The sequence below is a fragment of the Gekko japonicus genome, unplaced genomic scaffold, assembly GCF_001447785.1.
Source record: "Gekko japonicus isolate JY-2015 unplaced genomic scaffold, Gekko_japonicus_V1.1 scaffold1659, whole genome shotgun sequence".
In the NCBI taxonomy this organism is placed as follows: Eukaryota; Metazoa; Chordata; class Lepidosauria; order Squamata; family Gekkonidae; genus Gekko; species Gekko japonicus.
Window position 1 is genome coordinate 205,192 of NW_015167100.1, and position 19,262 is coordinate 224,453.

General features: G+C 45.8%; 1 protein-coding gene and 1 long non-coding RNA gene across 2 annotated transcripts; both read left to right on the top strand.

Moving 5' to 3' along the window:
• Positions 1–21: 21 nt before the first annotated feature.
• LOC107111879 (zinc finger protein 845-like) lies at positions 22–14,897 on the top strand (the record flags this gene model as incomplete). Its single annotated transcript, XM_015412927.1, has 3 exons — positions 22–985; positions 12,948–12,993; positions 13,081–14,897. Coding segments are annotated over 3 exons (1,989 nt in total), but the record flags the coding sequence as incomplete, so codon positions are not given.
• Positions 4,909–8,293, top strand: LOC107111885. Its single transcript, XR_001482574.1, has 4 exons — positions 4,909–4,984; positions 6,783–6,962; positions 7,528–7,611; positions 8,242–8,293. It is a non-coding gene; the product is annotated as an uncharacterized LOC107111885 (long non-coding RNA).
• Positions 14,898–19,262: the final 4,365 nt, after the last annotated feature.

The window sequence follows — 19,262 nt, forward strand, 5'->3', positions numbered from 1 at the left end:
GAAAGCAGTAAAATATTAATATGTGAATCCAACTTTTCTTCCCATCAGAGAATCCATGCAGGGGATGAAACATACAAATGCTATGAATGTGGAAAAGGCTTCAGCACGCTCGTAAGCCTCACTTCTCATCAGAGAATCCATAAGAGGGAGGAACCATCTGAGAGTTCAGAATGCAAAAACAGCTTTGGTCTGAGTGAAAGTCTTATTTTTCATCAAAGATCCCAGACCGGGCAAAAACCATGCCAGTGCTCAGAGTGTGGCAAGTGGTTGAGCTGTAAAGGTTCTCTTACTTTGCATCAAAGAATCCATTCAGGGGAGAAACAATATAAATGTTCGGAATGTGGAAAGAGCTTCCGCTGGAGTTCAGCCCTCATTGTGCATCAAAGAATCCACTCAGGGGAGAAACCCTATAAATGCTTGTTGTGTGGAAAGAGCTTCACTCTCAGTACAAGCCTCACTTCCCATCAGAGATTCCACACAAAGGAGAAGCCATATGAGTGCCCGGAGTGTGGAAAGACCTTCAGTTGGAGCTCAGCCCTCACTTCCCATCAGAGAACCCACTCAGGGGAGAAACCCTACCAGTGCACAGTGTGTGGGAGATGCTTCAGTCAGAGACCACACCTTACTTCCCACCGAAGAGTCCATTCTAGAGAGAAACCCTATAAATGCCAAGAGTGTGGGAAAGGCTTCAGTCAGAGCTCACACCTGAAGGTACACCAAAGCATCCACACGGGAGAAAAGCCATATATATGCTTGGAGTGTGGAAAGAGTTTCCGTGTAAACACAAGCCTTAAATCACATGAAAGAATCCACACAGGGGAGAAACCATATAAATGCCTGCATTGTGGGAAAAGCTTCAATCAGAGCTCAAGTCTTAATATACATCGAGGAATCCACAAAGGAGAGAAGCCATATAAATGCTTTCAGTGTGGAAAGACCTTCTACACTGGCATACGGCTTACAGAACATCATGCAATCCACACTGGTGAGTGAAAATATAGATGCAGGGACCGTGGAAAAAGATTCAGATGGAGATGTGATTTGAGATACCATCAAAGAACACACTAAGAGGAGGAATCGTAGAAGTGATCAGACTAAGAGGTTTTGCAATACAACAAGCCTTACAGTGTCGCGCAGTGCGTTGGGTTGAGTCAGTCCACACCAGCTGAAGTCCAGTTATGCCCTGCTAAGAGCTAACTGTAGCAAACCACGCTGACACAGTCTTGTGGTTAACTATGTACAGTTTTATTATACAATATTGACAGCTCACTGTCAAAGTGCTTCGCAAGACATGCATACAAGAAGAAGGAAAAATATTCACAGACTACATACACTTATATACAGTAACCAGCCAATCAGCTTCCTGCGGAGTCACTGTGACAGAGCTTTGCCCAGCTCCAGTCTGAACCGGTTAATTCTGGTTCCTGTGGCTGTCAAACAACTGTCAGTTAGATGGACATGATCACTCATTCTGAAGCCTTAATATGTCAATACTCCCCCTATGATTCAGAATTTGTGATCAGACCTAAACTCCCCCTCAGGTTTAAGAATCTGTTTGCCTCTGAACCTTTGGTAAACATGTCTGCTATGTTTTCCTCAGAAGTACAATGCATTAGTGTAACCAGCTTTCTCTGCACTGTCTCCTGTACATTTTGATACCTAATATTGATATGTCTACTCCTTGCGTTTATTCCCTGTGAGTCAGCCAACTGTTGTGCTGCTGTGTTATCACATATTAAAGACATAGGCATAACACATGACATTTCTAAATCTTCTAACAACTGTTTTAACCATTCAAGTTGTACAACACATCCGTTTAAAGCTGCAAACTCTGCTTCGCATGTGCTGGTTGAAACAAAACGTTTAGTTGACTTCCACATTACAAGCGATCCATAAACATATATCACATACCCTGTTGTGGATTTTCCACTTTCTTTGTCATCCCAGTTTGTATCACTGTAGGCAGTCACTTGTTGAGAGTTATCGGTTTTCAACACCAGTTTACTCTTAATGGTACCTTTCAAGTATCTCAAGATCCGTTTTGCAGCATTCCAATCTCTAACAAAAGGACATGCATTTCTCTGGCATAGCATATGAGCAGCATAAAATATGTCTGGACGAGACCATATTGCCAGATATAATAATGAACCCACTAAGGACTGATATATAGCCTTATTCTCAAAACTGTTCCCTTCAGGCTCTCTTATATATCCTGTGGTCACTGGAGTTTCCACTGGGTGTGCTTCAGTCATGTTGTATTTCTCTAACAACTTTACAATTTTATCCTCCTGACTCAACTCATAAAAACCATCAGTGTTTTTACAAACATCCATACCCAGGTATTGCTTTATGCTACCAAGATGTTTAATCTTAAAAGATTGTTGAGTTGTCTGCACAAACCAGTCTAGTTGTTCACATTTATCAAAAATAAAACAAGTCATCAACAAAAATAAGAAGATAACATTTGCTTGTCCCAATCACTCTGCTAAACATACAAGGATTGGCTATACTCTGTTCAAATCCCAAATTTGTTAATGTGTTTGTTAAACATTTGTTCCATAGATGTCCGCTCTGTTTTAAACGATATAGAGCTCTATGTATTTTCAATACAAGATTTTTGTTATCATGCTTCATTATTTCAGCATTTAGGTTTGTTGTTGTTGTTCAGTCGCACAGTGGAGTCCGACTCTTTGCGACCCCATGGAAAAGATCACGCCAGGCCCTCCTGTCTTCCGCCGTCCTCTGAAGTTTGCTCAATTTCATGTTCGTTGCATCTATGACATTCAGCATCCGAATTCAGTAAAGCTGGTTTATTCTCAATAAAGTAGTCTGTAAGGCACCCTGGCTTGTTGGTTCTAACTCACCAGGCCTCAGCTTACAGAAGACAGGTCTTATATAGGGCAATAAGAGCCCCAGAAATCAGCTCCCCGGAAAATAGGATCCCCCTCTGCTGACTTCTGTTTTCTAATTCTGCTCCACTTGGGCTAACCTAACTTGTTTCTGAGGGTTACAATAACAACGGAGAGGGAAGAGCTCACCCTAAAACATATGTAAGTAAAATGGAAAAGGCTAGAAACATAAAGCTTTAAAGTTAATGGGCCTAATGTTCACAGCTACATTGGTCTGTGAACATTTTTTTAAAAATGAAGCCACAGACAGGATAATCCGTTTCGAAGCACAAATCTGTGCCCCGTGGGTCCCTGGGGTCTGATGGGGAACACACAGAGTCCAGTGAGTTGGAAAGCTGTTTATTGCAGTAGCGGGAGGTACAGAACTAGATGCCAAAGCACCCAGTGATGCCAAGCTGATGATACCTGGGCTTCAACAGGAAAGAACAATGGATCTTACACCCAAAATGATATCATGATTATTTACAATCAATACAGAGCGTAATTGGTTCCAAACAGGCAGCATCCTGTGAGTTGGCATCTCTCCATTGGTGTACCCCAACTTCAGATAAGGTTACAGACATTTGCATTTGTTTATCTGACCTAGGAACATCAAGGTACATTGAGGTCTTCTTCTGACATCTTTCAAGGCCCTTTGCATCTGCACAGAATAGGGAGTTTCCTGATAAGGTGCGATTCCTGACCCAACTTTTGGCTCTTAGACATCCTGGTGCCTGGCAATACAAAGAAGGATGCTGTTTAAGAACATCCGGAGCCGTAGCAATGTTTTTCTAATGCGCAGTGCTGGGCCATCGATGTCCTTCGGAGTAATTAAACAACAAATTAAACATCAGCAGCTGCCCAAACGGTTTGGGTTTCAGGCACATTCCATTCTCCCTGCTTCCTGAGGGAGCTCAAGGTCTTTTCACACAAACAGTACTGCTTTTCGAAAATCCGCCTATATTTTCTACTACACGGATTGACTGATCCATATATGTTATACTAAGGAGCTGCGGTGGCTCAAGTGGTTAAGACGCTGAACTGCAGGCTGTGGAAGGTCAGTAGTTCAGCAGTTTGAGACCCGGGTGCCCCATGATGGAGTGAGCTCCCATCTCTAGTTCCAGCTCCTGCCAACCTAGCAGTTCGAAAGCAAGAAATTGCAAGTAGATAAATAGGTACCACTTCGGTCGGAAGGTCACAGCGTTCCGTGCGCCTTGGTGTTTAGTCATGCCGGCCACATGACCACGGAAACGTCTTCGGACAGCGCTGGCTCTTCGGCTTTGAAACGGAGATGAGCACCGCAACCCTAGAGTCGGACTCGACTGGCTTTCGAGCAAGGGAACCTTTACCTATATGTTATACAACGTGAATATGGCCACGAGAAGCATGCATATATGTCAGAGGCATAGTAGCAGAGAGAGAAATAGAACGCAGATTCATTAATGCCTTGTCCTACAGTTTTGAATGACCGAGTGACAAGATGGATTGCAAACGTGTAGAATCTCAGGGGTGTGTGTGTTATCAATAAACCACACTAGCAAAGGGAGGCTCTTATCAGCAATACAGTTCTCATGAGACTGTGGAGGGGCGGGAGCGCGTCTTAAAAGTCTGTCCCAAACCCGGGGGGGGGGGAAATAAAACTCGTTCCCCGCCCCCTCTCTTGCTTTCCCCCTCTCCCTCGTGTTATTGCAACTCCATTGCCGCCTAAGTGCCTTTTCCACCAGGTTTTGCAGCGACCGGGGGAAGGGGGGGGGGTGTTTGCTGCTGCTGCTGACCCGCTTGGGAAAATCCCAGGTTCGTTTCTCACGTTCCCCGGCGCTCCTCCTTGCTAGTTTCTCTTCCAAAAAAGCAGCTTCCCAGCCGAGGGGTAAATCCTGATTTGGCGAATCCTCGTAAGAGGCCACGCTTTTGGGCGCTCCAATGGTTAAAACGAGAGAGTTCAAAATCGCTAGAGAGGAAGGGGGGGAATAGGGGCGGGGGTATGAGTTGCAGAGGCACCCTCCCACCTCCCCGTGGGTCACGCGCCCCAGAAGTTTCTGTACAGAAGTTTTGGAGGTTTCGTTTAGAAGTCCTATCTGGAAGCGCGGAGTCTTCAGGTGCAATTTAGAGACCGGGGGCGGGAAGGAGGTGTTGTTTTTTTGGAGGAACAATTAAAGTAAGACGGATATAGAAATGGGTTGTGTTGTTTTTTTCCCCAAATCAAGTGCAGTCCAATGAAGGATCGTGCGATATGTGTGTTTGGGCAACATTACCTTTGCTGGGGAAATTAACTCAACTGATTAGGTTAGCAGTCAATCGTGTGCAGATATTTTTAATGACGTTTGGAACGCATGTATATATTGTGGACACTATAATGAACGTGTGTTTCTCTCCAACCTCCATCAAGTTCTAGGAACAGAAGGAAAGCGGTGGTTGAATGAGTGATGCCTACGCAGCTGTAAATAACTGTGACCGTCTTACACAGGCGTGTAGCTACAGTGGGGCATTTTGGGGCCTGGCCCCCTGACTTCCTACCAAGGCCCCCTGACTTCCTTTCGGCCAAGGCCCCCTGACTTTCTGGTATGATGCAGTGGTCACCAATGTTCCCTTTAAGCTGTGGAGTCTTGTGAGCAAAAATTCTGCTTTGTGAGCTACTGGCATTAAAGTTGTGAGCAAGCGATTTGGCTACTGCATACATTATTTTGCCCTGGAGCCCTCCTTCCTGAGCTAAGGCAAAAATGTGTGAGCCAGAGGCTAAAAAACTGAGCTAGCTCACACTAACTCAGCTTAGAGGGAACACTGGTGGTCACTGTGAACTCCCCCACACTGCCATGGCTGCCATTTCTCCTTGCCTTCCCCCTGCAACGCACCTTTCTCCCCTGCGCCGTACCAATCAAGTTAATTAAATTACATGTAATTGAATTAGCCAGTGCCCCCCGAGGAATTTAAATGCCCCCCAACTTAGAAATTCCTGGCAACTGGCCTGGTCTTACATTTTAATAATTGCGAGCAATTTACATTTTTTCTAATTCCCTCCCCCCTAAATTTGGCTTTCTGTTTTAGCTGCTTTGTTAAAAGATGGCTATGTGTATCTGCTGTATGATTTATTGATTATTTTCATTTATAGTCCACCTTTCTCAGTGAGACCCAAGGGTGGATGATGAGTATGATATTTTTTTAAAAAAACTTTCCAGTTAATCAGTAAACAGATACAAAATACCATAAAGTCAAGCAGTCAGTGAGTGCAAAATAACACAGCGGTAAATAATAACATAGTTTTGTTTTTAGTGTAGTCAAAACCAGTAGATTTCTGTGGAGTCAGTCTGGATCCCTTGTCCAGTTTTGTGCACCTCTTCCAAGGAGTATCGTCCCCTTGGCATCGATATTAGGGACCGGAAAGAGGATTTTTTAATCCCACAATGCCTACTGGTCAATTTTCCTTCAGGGGATAAAGGCAAAGCTTGCAACTGGGGGATGTGTGTGTGTGAGGGAGAATTGAGAGGGTTGCTCCATGCAAAAGAACTCTGAGGACCTGAGCAGGTTCCTGTCCCTTCCATCATTGTGCAGAAGGGGGGATTTTGGAGGATGCCACCTCTCTTAGCCCTGTGATGAGCCTACCAACATAAATTCAGGAGCCGTCTACCCTGCCAAATCCCTGTTATGTTGTGTCTCCTGGCTAGCTTTTTTAAAAAAACTGAAAGAGAACTTCCACATTCCAGTGCAGTGAATGGAGGGGGGCATCAGTCTCTGCTTGTGGGTTTCCCAGAGGCATCTGAATAGCCCCTGTCTGAAATGGGAGGCTGGGCTGAATGGCCTGATCCAGCAGGGGCCTCTTTTTCTCTTCTAGAAACGGCTGTGCTTCAAATTACACCATCTTGTGAATCACCTGACAGGTTGTTTGTGTCTCTCCTTCAGGGCAACCTGATTTTTGGCAGTCAGGGAAAGCCAGCAGCCTCCCTGTGACCCATCGTGGGGAAACGTGTCTGAGGGAGCCAAATACTGGACCGTTTTGGTTCAGCCTCTGACGTTTTCAGTCCTCCGGGCCCTGTGAGACTTGGGATCCATCTGACATGCCCAACAGGCCTTGATTTTAAGGTGATTCTCCCACGAGGGTATTTCTGTTTCTTTCTTTCTCCTCTGCTCTCCCTGAGAAGGTCAAAACCTGGGAAACTGGTTAGAGTGCTGAGTTAGGATCTGGGAGACCCAGGTTCAAATCCCTAGTATGCCCTTGGGCTGGTCACCCACACTCAGTCGAGCCCGCTTTACAGGGTTGTTGTGAGGATAAAATGGAGATGAGAACAATGTAAGCTGTTTACAAGTCCCCTTTGGGAAGGAAGGCAGCACAGACTGGGAGGGGGGGGGGATATCTCCTCGTTTAAAACAAAGGGAGTGTAAGAATCTCCCTGAGCTCTCAGAGCCAGTGTGGTTTAGTGGGTAGAGTATCTGACTAGGATCTAGAAGGTCACAGTTAAAATATCCACTCTGCCATGGAGGGTTTCTGGCTGACTTTGGGCCAGTTGCACGGTGTCCGCCTGACCTACCTCACAGGGTTGTTGTGAGGACAGAAGGGAGGGAAACAGAACAATGTAAACCACTTTTACTACCCTTTGAGGGGGCGCAAATGAAGTAAACCAGTCATGATAAATGTGTCTCCCTACAGGCCGTGGAAGAGCCTCAGAGCCGGGTTCCAGAACATCTCCTCTTTGGGAGTGGAGTGGAAACACTGAAGATGCAGCCAGCTCAGGTAAGGGGTGGATCATCTGTGAAGAGATGTGTGAAGAGAAGCTTGATGCCTCCTTTTCCTCCGGCAGGGCTGGAAGGAACCGTTTCTGTTTACCTTTGTAATTTGGAACCTTTTCCTTCTTGTAAGCTGCCTTAGATTTGTCCAGAGAGAGAAAAGGCCTAATATGCTTTTTGAGAACTGCCAGGTAGCACAGCAGCCTGTTCAGTAGGCCGTGTGGCGCACTGAAATTCTTCCATGGATGAAAAGGTGGGATGCCTATCAATTCCCCAGGCAGGTTTTCTTGTTTTTCCTGTGGTGTGTCAAGTATTCCTTGAAGGTAGAACTCCCCCTTGGGGTAATGAGAACCTGAGATGAAGGGTCTGGAGGAGGAGGAGGGTCCGTGGCTCAGTGGTAGAGCCGCTGCTTGGCACGCAGAAGGCCTCAGGTTCAATCCCCAGCATGAATCTCTGGAGAGCCTCTGCTGGTTTGACTGGACAGGACTGACCTCGATAGAAGAGTGGGCTGATTCAGTATGAGGTGCTTCATGTGTTCTTTTTTTCTGTATTGTGAGCAAAAGCATCTTTGGGCAGGAGTGGGTGGATTAGTGGTGAGATGAGTTGTGAGGAAAAAAGTATCTCCCTTCTTTTTCAGTGCCCGGTTTCCTTCGAGGAGGTGGCCGTGCGTTTCACGAAGGCCGAGTGGGCAACCCAGACCAGAGGGTTTTGTATAGAGACGTCATGGTGGAGAACTATGGGAATGTGACCTCTGTGGGTGAGGCTCCCTCTTGTCTTGCTTGATAGACGTGGAAGCTGTGATTTTTGCCACTGTTGCTTCTTTATTTCTGTTATTTATAGTCTGCCTTTCTCATTGGGACTCAAGGCAAAATCTGCACCTCAGTCTGGCAGAGGCAGGAAATCTTAGCTTCCAGAGCAGTCCACGGTGTTCATTTGGTGGGAGGGCATTGCAAGGGCCAGAGAATCCTGCCGGGGGAGGGGGTCACAGGCTAATAAATAGGCCCTGCCGTCTGACTTAGACTCTGGTTAGCAATGGACAGAACATTTGCTGCAGGGAGGCTTAAAAAGCAGTGGAACACTCTCGAGGCCCTTTAGAGAGAAGGGGAGTCTTTGAAGGAGGAGGGAAATGATTACCCTCTCAGTTCGGAGGCTGCGCGAGGAATGGCTAAAGAGAAGCATGGCTGCCTTGGCCCCCAGAATGAGATTCCTAACTGGTGCGTCTCTCCCAAGCTTCATGAACAGTAGGCCTACTGAAAGATGGATGCTTTGTGCACTCTGTTTCTGTTACATACAGATCTGTTGGGGTTAGAAACTTTCCTTCTCTCTTGTGGTCTTTCAGAAGGTGAATGTAGAAATGGATGAGGTAGGAAGGCCTGATTTTTTTTTTTCCTAGTAACTAACTAGTCTGTTTGTTTCCTCCGAAGCGACTCCCAAGCCTGGCCTCATCTCCTGGCTTCAGGACAGCGAAGCACCGTTTCCCCCAGAACCCGAAGAAGAGGAGCGGTCGGCAGGTGGGTGCTTAAATGCATGATGGGCCTCTTTGTTGGCTGGGGATTGAGCGGTTTCCTTGGAGGGCAGCTAGATGTTTAGAGTTGCCCTGATCACTCAGGCCGTGAGCTCACGTACCCGCGGGATACCTGCAGCGGCTCCGCCACCCTCTGAGGTTTCCCTCCTCCTAAGATTTTGCATGGGGGGGAGGCTGAAACAGTCCCTTTCCTCTCAGTGTTGATCCAGATGTGTGGGCCTTGGGTCTTGACCGTGGTTCTGTCCAGTGTTCCCTCTAAGCTAGTTAGTGTGCGCTAGCTCACAGTTTTTTAGCCTCCGGCTCACACATTTTTGTCCTAGCTCAGGAAGGATGGCTCCAGAGCAAACTAATTTATGCAGGAGCCAAATCGCTTGCTCAGAACTGTAATGCCAGCGGCTCACAAAGTAGAATTTTTGCTCACAAGAACCCACAGCTTAGAGGGAACATTGGTTCTGTCCACCTGGAAGTATCTCCAGATTCTGGGCTGTCTACATTGCAAGAACAAGAAATGATTTTTCAGGATTCTGTCTCCCCCTTTGGTGGAGGCAAGGGAGACTCGGGGGGGGGGAAAGATTGTACAAGAGGATGATGTGTTGTCAGGAAAACAGCTGGAGGGTTAAACAGGGAGCCCAAACTGTATTCCCTTTCTTCATGATTTGGTCATAAGAAGCAAAGTAGAGCCCTGCTGGATCAGACCACTGGCTCATCTAGTCCAGCATCCTGTCTCTCACATTGGGAAACCATTTCCTCTGGACGGCCAATAACAGGGCATAGACACCGAGGCCTTCCCCTGATATTGTCTCCTGGCTCTGGGATTCAGAGGATTAGTGCCTCTGAATGGGGAGGTTCCCCTCAACCACCATGGCTAGTAGCTATTGATAGACCTCCTCCAGGACTCTTATCTAATCTCCTTTTAACACTTTTTATTCCTCTAGCAATCAGTACCTCCTCTGGCAGCAAATTCCACATTTTAATCACCTTCTGTGTAAAGTAGAATTTCCTTTTGTTCGTCCTGAACCTACAGCCCATCAGCTGCACTGGATGCCCCTGAGTTCTAGTACTTTGGGAGAAAAAAATTCTCTTTGTCAACTCTCTCCACCCCATGCCTAAATGTATAAACCTCTATCATGTCCCCCTGCCTTAGCCTTCTCTTTTCTAAACTGAAAAGTCCCAGGTTCTTCAACCTTTCCTCAAAGGGAAGGTGCTCCAACGCCCTTATCTTCTTGGTTGCCTTCCTCTGTACTTTTTCCAGCTTTGCATTGTCCTTTTTGAGATACAGGGACCAAAACGGTACACAGTATTTCAGATGAAGCGGCATCATAGATCTACACAGGGGCATTACAACGTTGGCCATTTTATTTCCAATCTCTTTCCTAATAATCCCTAATATTGAATTTGCCTTTTTACCGCAGCAGCACACTGGGTTGACGATTTCATTGAACTCTCCACTACGACCCTGGATCTTTTTCCCTTCCAATCTCATTAAGTTCAGACACCATTAGCCTATACTCGAAACTGGGTTTTTAAAATGTATTTATTTATTATCTTTGGCTTTCCCTTGCACAGCAGAGCTCAGGGCGGGTAACATGAAGTCATCAATACATATTGAACAATGTACTGGTGACACCCAAGCCCCTTATTTTTTCTTCAGCCTCAGTATCACCAAATAGTTTGTCTGCCGAGACATGAAGTGTTTTGGTAGATAACCCAGCCGTCTACTACTCTACTTCTCTTTTGCTTATGGTGGAAAATTCAGCTACTGTCAGAGTAAAGCTAATTTAGCCAGCACATTTGATTAACTGGGAGCCTCCGTTTTCATGAGTGTTGGATAACAAAGCTTTTACAGTTGAGTTTACTCAGAAGAAGTCTAGAAGGTGTCCTGGTTAGAATGTTAGAAGAACAAAAGAAGAGCCCTGCTGGATCAGACCAGAGGTCCACATGGAATTCACTGCCACAGGAGATGGTGGTGGCTACAAGCATGGACAGCTTCAAGAGGGAATTGGATGAAGCAGAGGTCCATCAGTGGCCATATGGAGCAGAGTTTCACCAGTGGCCATTAGCCACAAGGTATAGATAGGAACTCTCGGTCTGGGGCAAGGGATGCTCTGTATTCTTGGTCCTGGGGGGGGGCGTGGGAGGGCTTCTAGTGTCCTGGCTTCCACTGGTGGACCTCCTGATGGCCCCTGGTATTTTTGGCCACTGTGTGACAGAGTTTTGGACTGGATGGGCTATGGGCCTGATTCAGCATTGGCTTCTCTTACGTTATTATGTTCCCGTCCAGCATCCTGTTTCACACAGTGGCCAGACAATTCCTGTGACAGCCAATGACGGCATAAAGGCCGAGGCCTTCCCCTGGATGGTTCCTCCTGGCATTGGTATCCAGAGGTTTGCTGCCTCTGAACACAGAGATTCCCTTCGTCACTACAGTTAGCAGCCACTGATGAGCCTCTCTGGTTGCTTAAAGAATGAAATAATCTTATCGGCAGAGGGATAAGAGCCACCTCAAAGCTCCAGGCAGCCTCCCTCCAAGGATTTTGTGTGGATATTAAATATATGCTACTGATTTTTTTTAAATTTTTATTTATTCTGCCTCCATAAGAGCCACCCACACCACCCATCAAATTAAAACGTATATAATAAAATCACATCGTAAAAACCATCAAAAGTACAAAACAACAACCATTGAGTGGGAAGGAAAAATCACTGAGGGGATGGCTGAATGAAACAACAACGTCTTCAACCAATGACAGGAAATGGTATCAGGAGGGGAGAGGGCAGTATCCCCAGGGAGAGGGTTCCAGAGTTGTGGTGCCACAACAGAGAAGGCCCTCTCCAGGATTGCCACACTGACTTCTCTGAGAAGGCATGGCGCTTGAAGTAGAGCGTTTGAAGATGTTGATAGTGGTCAGGTAGGTTCATAAGGCAGTGAAAGTCCTTCAAGATTCTTGGTCCCAAACCATAGAGGGCTTTAAAGGTGAACAACACCAGCCCCTGTGGAACTCTGCCCTCACCTGCATGTGGTGCCTTCTGTGGTGCTGAACTCTGCTCTCTGATCACCTTTCTTCTGCACTATCTCTGAGTGGTTCATATTAAGAAAAATGAAATTAATGAAACCATTCATATAAAAAAGCTTTAGTCTAAATCTATTTTGTACCTTTGTACTTAAATATTGGGCTGCTGTGTCAGAAGCTGTTGAGGAGTATTAAAAGTATCCGCAGGGAAGCAGTGAACTCCCCAGATGAAAACCATTGATGAGGAGTGCCAAAGTATCCAGTTTAGAAAACAGATTAAATTGGAAAAAAGAACTTGGTCTTCCTTTGTTGTTGTTCAGTCGCACAGTCGAGTCCGACTCTTCGCGACCCCATGGACCAGATCATGCCAGGCCTTCCGGTCTTCCTCCGTCCTCTGAAGTTTCCTCAATTTCATGTTCATTGCATCTTTTTTAATTCTGCAGAAAAGTTAACTCCGTTATGATTGCAGATTATAGACTTATTTCCCCTTCTAACCTGAAGTCTTTGTTCCACCAGGTCACAGGCAGGAGGATGAGAACTATAGTGACCGATGTGCGGCATCTCTCAAAACGACCAGCCACGAGGCGGAAGAAGAGCCTTCCAGGATTCCAGAACAGTCAAAGAGGCAGGAAGAAAGCAAAGTAGAGAAGTCAAGGAATCAGTCTGTAGTTTTCCAGGCTGGGATCCTCCTTGAAAATCCATCCCAAGAAGAATATGGCAAAGGAAAGAGGAGGAATAAACATTCTGAAAGCAGAGAAGTCTTGAGATGTGAATCCAACTTTTCTTCCCATCTGAGAATCCGTGCAGGGGATGAAACGTACAAATGCTCTGAATGTGGGAAAGTCTTCAGCAGGCTCGTAAGCCTCACTTCTCATCAGAGAAGCCATAAGGGGGAGGAACCATCCGAGAGTTCAGAGTGCGAAAACAGCTTTGGTCTGAGTGAAAGTCTTACTTCCCATCAAAGACCCCACACAGGGCAAAAACCATGCCAGTGTCCAGAGTGCGGCAAGAGGTTGAGTTGTAAGAATGCTCTTACTTTGCATCAGAGAATCCATTCCGACGAGAAAAAATATAAATGCTCGGAATGTGGAAAGAGTTTTCGTTGGAATTCAAACCTCACTACGCATCAGAGAATCCACACAGGGGAGAAACCCTATAAATGCTTGATGTGTGGAAAGACCTTCACTCACAGTGTAAGCCTCACTTGCCATCAAAGAATCCACACAAAGGAGAAGCCGTTTGAGTGTCTGGAGTGTGGACGGACCTTCAGTTGCAGCGCATCCCTCACTTCACATCAGAGAACCCACTCAGGAAAGAAACCATACCAGTGCACAGTGTGTGGGAAATGCTTCAGTCAGAGTCCACACCTTATTTCCCACCGAAGAACCCATTCTGGAGAGAAACCCTACAAATGCCAGGAGTGCGGGAAAGGCTTCAGTCAGAGCTCGCATCTGAAGGTTCACCAAAGCGTCCACACAGGAGAAAAGCCATATAAGTGCTTGGAGTGTGGAAAAAGTTTCCGTATCAGCACCCACCTTAAATTGCATCGAAGGATCCACACAGGGGAGAAACCATATAAATGCCTGGATTGTGGGAAAAGCTTCAATCAGAGCTCAAGCCTTAATACACATACAAAAATCCACACAGGGGAGAAGCCCTATAAATGTTTGGAGTGTGGGAAGAGTTTTAGCAGCGGTTCAGAATTTAACAGACACAACAGAACTCACACAGGAGAGAAGCCATTTAAATGCCTGCAGTGTGGAAAGGCTTTCTCCACCGGCACACAGCTTACAGAACATCATACAGTCCACACCGGAGAGAAAAAATATAGATGCAGGGACTGTGGGAAAAGATTCAGACGGAGAGGCCATTTTATATCCCACCAAAGAACGCACAAAGAGGAGGAATTGTCGAAATGATCAGATTAAGACTATTAGAAATAGAACAAGCCTTATGGATGTCAAATGAGTCACAGGTGCCCCAAATTATGTAATGATTTAATTAGTAAAGAATCCCCCCCCCCCAAGTGATTCCTCAAATCTTAGTAAACAGCCAGGAATCTAATAAGGGAGAATCTGACCACACAATTATTATTCATAATCTCCCTACAATGGGTAGATGTTCTGTCAACATTAAAAAGGCACTATTAGCTCTTTGTGGGTTTAGCGGATGACCCCATGAGAGAATAATGGCACCAAATAGCCCCAAGGATTTAATGTCTCAGAAATGTACTTGCAGATGGGAAACCCCCCACAAAGGGCTGCGGATTCACTCTTCCATGCCGAGCCCTCTGCAGCCCAGCATTGAATCCTTTGTTCCCAGTGACTACAATACACTATTTACTCGCCTCCTGGTTTTCAGCTGAGTCATCCTGGCGCATCTTTGGACCATTCTCCATAGGCAGAGAAGATGCCCATTTCTGAGCCTTCTCAGTTGAGATCTGCGCTCCGTCTTGAAAGCAGAGGGGCTGCTGTTACCCGCCATGGCTGTTCTGTGTGTGTTGAGTGTCCTAAAGGAGCCTATTTCCCAATGGGTGCAAATCGTCCTCCAGCCGTGCTGCAAAGTTTAAACAAGAACAGCTTTGGACTCTTTGTAACCCAGTTTTTCATTGTCTCTTTTTGAATTGTAATTCCTTTGTTGTAAAGTGTTTTTAATAGCTTGTGAGTTGCTTCAGTAGAAAGGTGATTTTTATAAGATGGAAATTAAATAGAGTGGAAGGGAAGAAAAGGGACGGCATACACTTTTGAGGGAGTAATATAATTTTTTTAAGTACCCCTGGGTACAATTTTATTATTTTTCATATTACACACATACCTACATACAGCATATAAACAAACAACGACTTACATACATAAGACATACAAAGAGATCAGTATATTTTCTTATAACTTTTACCATACTTAAAATTTTTCTTAAATCACTTTCTATAATTTTGCTTAAGTTTCTGTATACTCTTATCTTTTTACCGTAGTTTCTATTTAACTAAGATTAATAATACCAAAAACTTCATTATTTTAAACTATCCATTTATATTATACCAGACATACAGTTTTTTCCACGTCTTTTGAAATGTTAGGTCTGTTGTCCCTCTCATCAACAATGACAGTTTGTCATTTTCAGCCGTTTACAACAGTTTATTCACATATTCTTGCTTCTTTGGTGCTTCCATTTGTTTCCAATATTTTGCATATAATATTCTTGCTGCCGTAGATAGATGTACTATCAAATATCTATCATTTTTATCAAAATCTTTTGGAAATATGTTTAGTAGTAATATTTCCGGCAAAAAAAATGGTATTTTAGTTCTCAATATCTCTTGCATCATCTCGTGAGTCCATCTCCAGTATCTCTTTGTTACATCGCAAAGCCACCACATATGATAAAATGTACCTATCTTATTTTTACATTACCAACATTTATCTGAACAATTTTCATTCTGCTTAGCAAGTTTATCTGGTGTAATATACCATCTATAAAACATCTTATACATATTTTCTTTAGATGATACTGCCTTAGTCATTCTAATATTTTAGACCATATCTGGTCCCACTCTCTCAAAGTAATATTATGACCTACATTTTGTGCCCATAGAATCATATTTTGCTTAACTGTTTCATCTAACAGCAAATTCTCTAACAAAATGTTATAGTTTTTCTTTATCAGTTTATCTGTCAGCTATAGCTGCCATGAGTGTGGATATGTTTCTTATTGCTTTGCATTCCTTCCCATGCGCTTAATTGCATCTAGGCTGTAACGCGTATCTCTCAAGGTCACAGGTGGTGATGGTGTGTCTAGGTTTCATGGGAAGCTTCCCTTGGCTAGCTTTGCAGCCGTTAGAGACTCTGCTAAATGCCCGCACGCGGGAGCCCTTCTAATTGGGTAACACGTGGGGGGGCACATACGAATGCCCTATATCCTATTATGCGCATAGGTAACCCGCCATTCCTAACAGTGTTCATGTTACTGCATCTATGGCTTTTCAATAAATGTATAACCTTCCTAGAAGCGTGTACTTCATTGCTTTGCTGTGGATCCTGACATTATCATCCAAAAATACAAGAGTTTTTTCTAATTCAGTTAGTTTGTCATTAAAACCAGTCTTTTTATCTTTATTATAGATAGATTCTAATTGCGTTTTATTCCACCAAGACAAGTGTTCTGGCAATTTCAAGCAGTCTGAGCAATATAAATTTTGTATGCAGATTTTGTACATAGTAGATATTTAGGGCTCTTTTTGTAGCAGGAACTCCTTTGCATATTAGGCGACACACCCCTAATGTAGCCAATCCTTCAAGAGTTTACAGAGCTCTTGTTACAGGGGCTACTGTAAGATCTTGGTAAGCTCTTGGAGGATTGGCTACATTAGGGGTGTGTCGCCTAATATGCAAAGGAGTTCCTGCTACAAAAAGAGCCCTTTCGCAATGGACGGCAAAGAAAGGAAGATATTTCAAAAGTCACTGATGGTTTGGTCAAGAGAAAAACAACACATTTCATTTTCGCAGTGTTAATCTTCTAGATAACCAGAAATCACCCAATGAAATAGAGGAGGTGTTGCTGGAAATTTCTATTGTTGTAACATTTCAGAATGCATTTAGCATCTAACTGCAGTAGAGCTGGTTTGTTCTCTATAAGGTAGACCATAAGGCACAATGGCTTGTTGGACCTAATTCACCAGGCCTCAGCTTCCAGAAGACAGCCCTTATATAAGGCAATAAGAGCCCCGGAAATCACCACCCCAGAAAATAGGGTCTCCCTCTGCTGATTTCTGTTTATTGATTCTGCTCCACGGGCTAATCTATCTTGTTTCTGAGGGTTACATTAACAACTGGGAGAGGGAAGAGCTCACCCAAACTTATATCTGTCTCTTTCTGGGACCCACCAAGTACAAAGCCTACTTGCCTGCCCGAGGAGGAGCTGACTTTTGTAGAAATGTGCAAACCAAGCTGCAGGACTTTCTGGATGACGCTTCTGTGCTAGATCCCTTCGTCCAGCTTCCGCCCAGGACATGAGACGGAGACGGCGTTGGTCGCCCTGACTGATGACCTCCGGAAACATCTGGATTGGGGCGGGGCGGCAGTACTGTTGTTATTAGATCTGTCGGCCGCGTTTGACATAAGAACATAAGAACATAAGAGATGCCAATGTTGGATCAGGCCAAAGGCCCATCCAGTCCAACACTCTGTATCACACAGTGGCCAGAAATACCAGTGCCATCAGGAGGTCCACCAGTGGGGCCAGGACATTAGAAGCCCTCCCACTGTTGGCCCCCCCCCAAGCACCAAGATGACACAGTCAACCACTAGTTACTAGTTGACTGCCTCGCCGACGTGGGGATTTGGGGGCTTGCCTTGTAGTGGCTTGCTTCCTTTCTCCAGGGTTGGGGACAGAGGGTGGCGCTAGGGGAACAGCAGTCCAGGAGACACCCACTTGAGTGTGGCGTGCCTCAGGGGGCTGTGCTGTCCCTGGTGCTATTTACCATCTTTATGTGCCCCCTTGCCCAGATCTCCCGGAGGTATGGGCTGGGATGCCACCAGTACGCTGATGACACCCAGCTCTATCTGATGCTAGGCAGCCGGTCGGACTCCAGACCAGAAGATCTAGACCAGGGGCTGCAAGCCGTGGCTGGTTGGCTTAGACGGAGTCGGCTGAAGTTGAATCCAGCGAAGATGGAAGTCCTGTGCCTGAGTCGGGGCAGTTCGGGGGTGGGGATCCCACTCCTGACCCTCGGGGGGCTCCATTGGTCCCAGCCCCGGAAGTTCGGAGTTTGGGAGTGCGCCTGGATCCCTCCCTTACTATGGAGGCCCAGGTAGCGGCCACTGCTAAGTCGGCCTTTTATCATCTCAGGCTGATTAGGTAGTTGGTTCCCTTCCTCGACCGCGCTGACCTGGCTAGTGATCCACACAATGGTCACCTCAAGACTAGACTACTGTAACGCTCTCTACATGGGGCTGCCCTTGTCGCGGATTCGGAAGCTGCAGCTAGTGCAGAATGTCGCGGCCAGGCTGTTGCTGGGTCTCCCTAGATGGGAGCACATCCAACCTGCACTGAGGACACTGCACTGGCTGCCAGTAGCATACCAAATCCGCTTCAAGGTGCTGGTTCTTACCATCAAAGCTCTTTATGGCCGGGGTCTGACATACCTACGGGACCACCTTTCCCTGTATATACCCCAGAGAGCACTATGGACGGCCCCTACCTGGTGGAACGAGCTCCCGGAGGAGATCAGGGCCCTGTGGGACCTTTCACAGTTCCGCAGGGCCTGCAAGACAGAGCTCTTCTGCCAGGCATTCAATTAGGGGCTGCCACCACTGAATCGCCCGACCGTTGCAGCGCCTGGCCCATGATGCACCATTGAGTTGTTGTCATAAGAAAACTACGAGCAGAAGAACATCTTAGAACATTTGGGAAATGGAAATCCTTTGACAGTGTGTCATCTAAGAGAATTTTAATTGCTGCCAGTATTTTATGCTTGTTTTATTTGTTGTGTTTTAAGCTGTATATATGTCATTTTGGAAGCCGCCCTGAGCCTGCTTTGTGGGGAGGGCGGGGTACAAATTTGATAAGAAATAAATAAATACATTTTCTTCTACAAATCTGGAGAAGCAAGCTGACTCAGGAAAGCTAACACTGGAAAAGAAGAACTGTGGAGGGGGGGGTGTCAGGTGGGGGGTGCTCAGCTTACATCCTTGTTCTCTCTGGGACTCTCCAACACATGCCAGGTGTGGGGTAAGAATACTCCTGGCTTCCTTCTGCGCCTCTATGATGTTGATACATCACACAGAGTTGGGATTGGGAGATTCCTAGAGTGCTGCTCTCTTGGCAGGCTACCACCCACAGTTCAGATTCAATAATCCACTGTGGTTTTTGAGAGGAGCATCAAGCCGTGCCTCTGAATAGGCAGCATGTGAGTTCTCTACATAAATAAATGAACTGAATTCCCTTTCAAATCTCCCCCTCCCCTTCTGCCTTTGGGCTCCATTCACTGTCTTGGTTTCACTGCCACATGGGGAGGGGAGGTACACTTTATTGGGGCCTGGAAGCCCAGAGAGACCCAGCACATTAGCCCAGGCTGAAAACCCCATGACTGGGGGGGGGGGGGGGGGGCGGCAGAAAAAAGGTGGC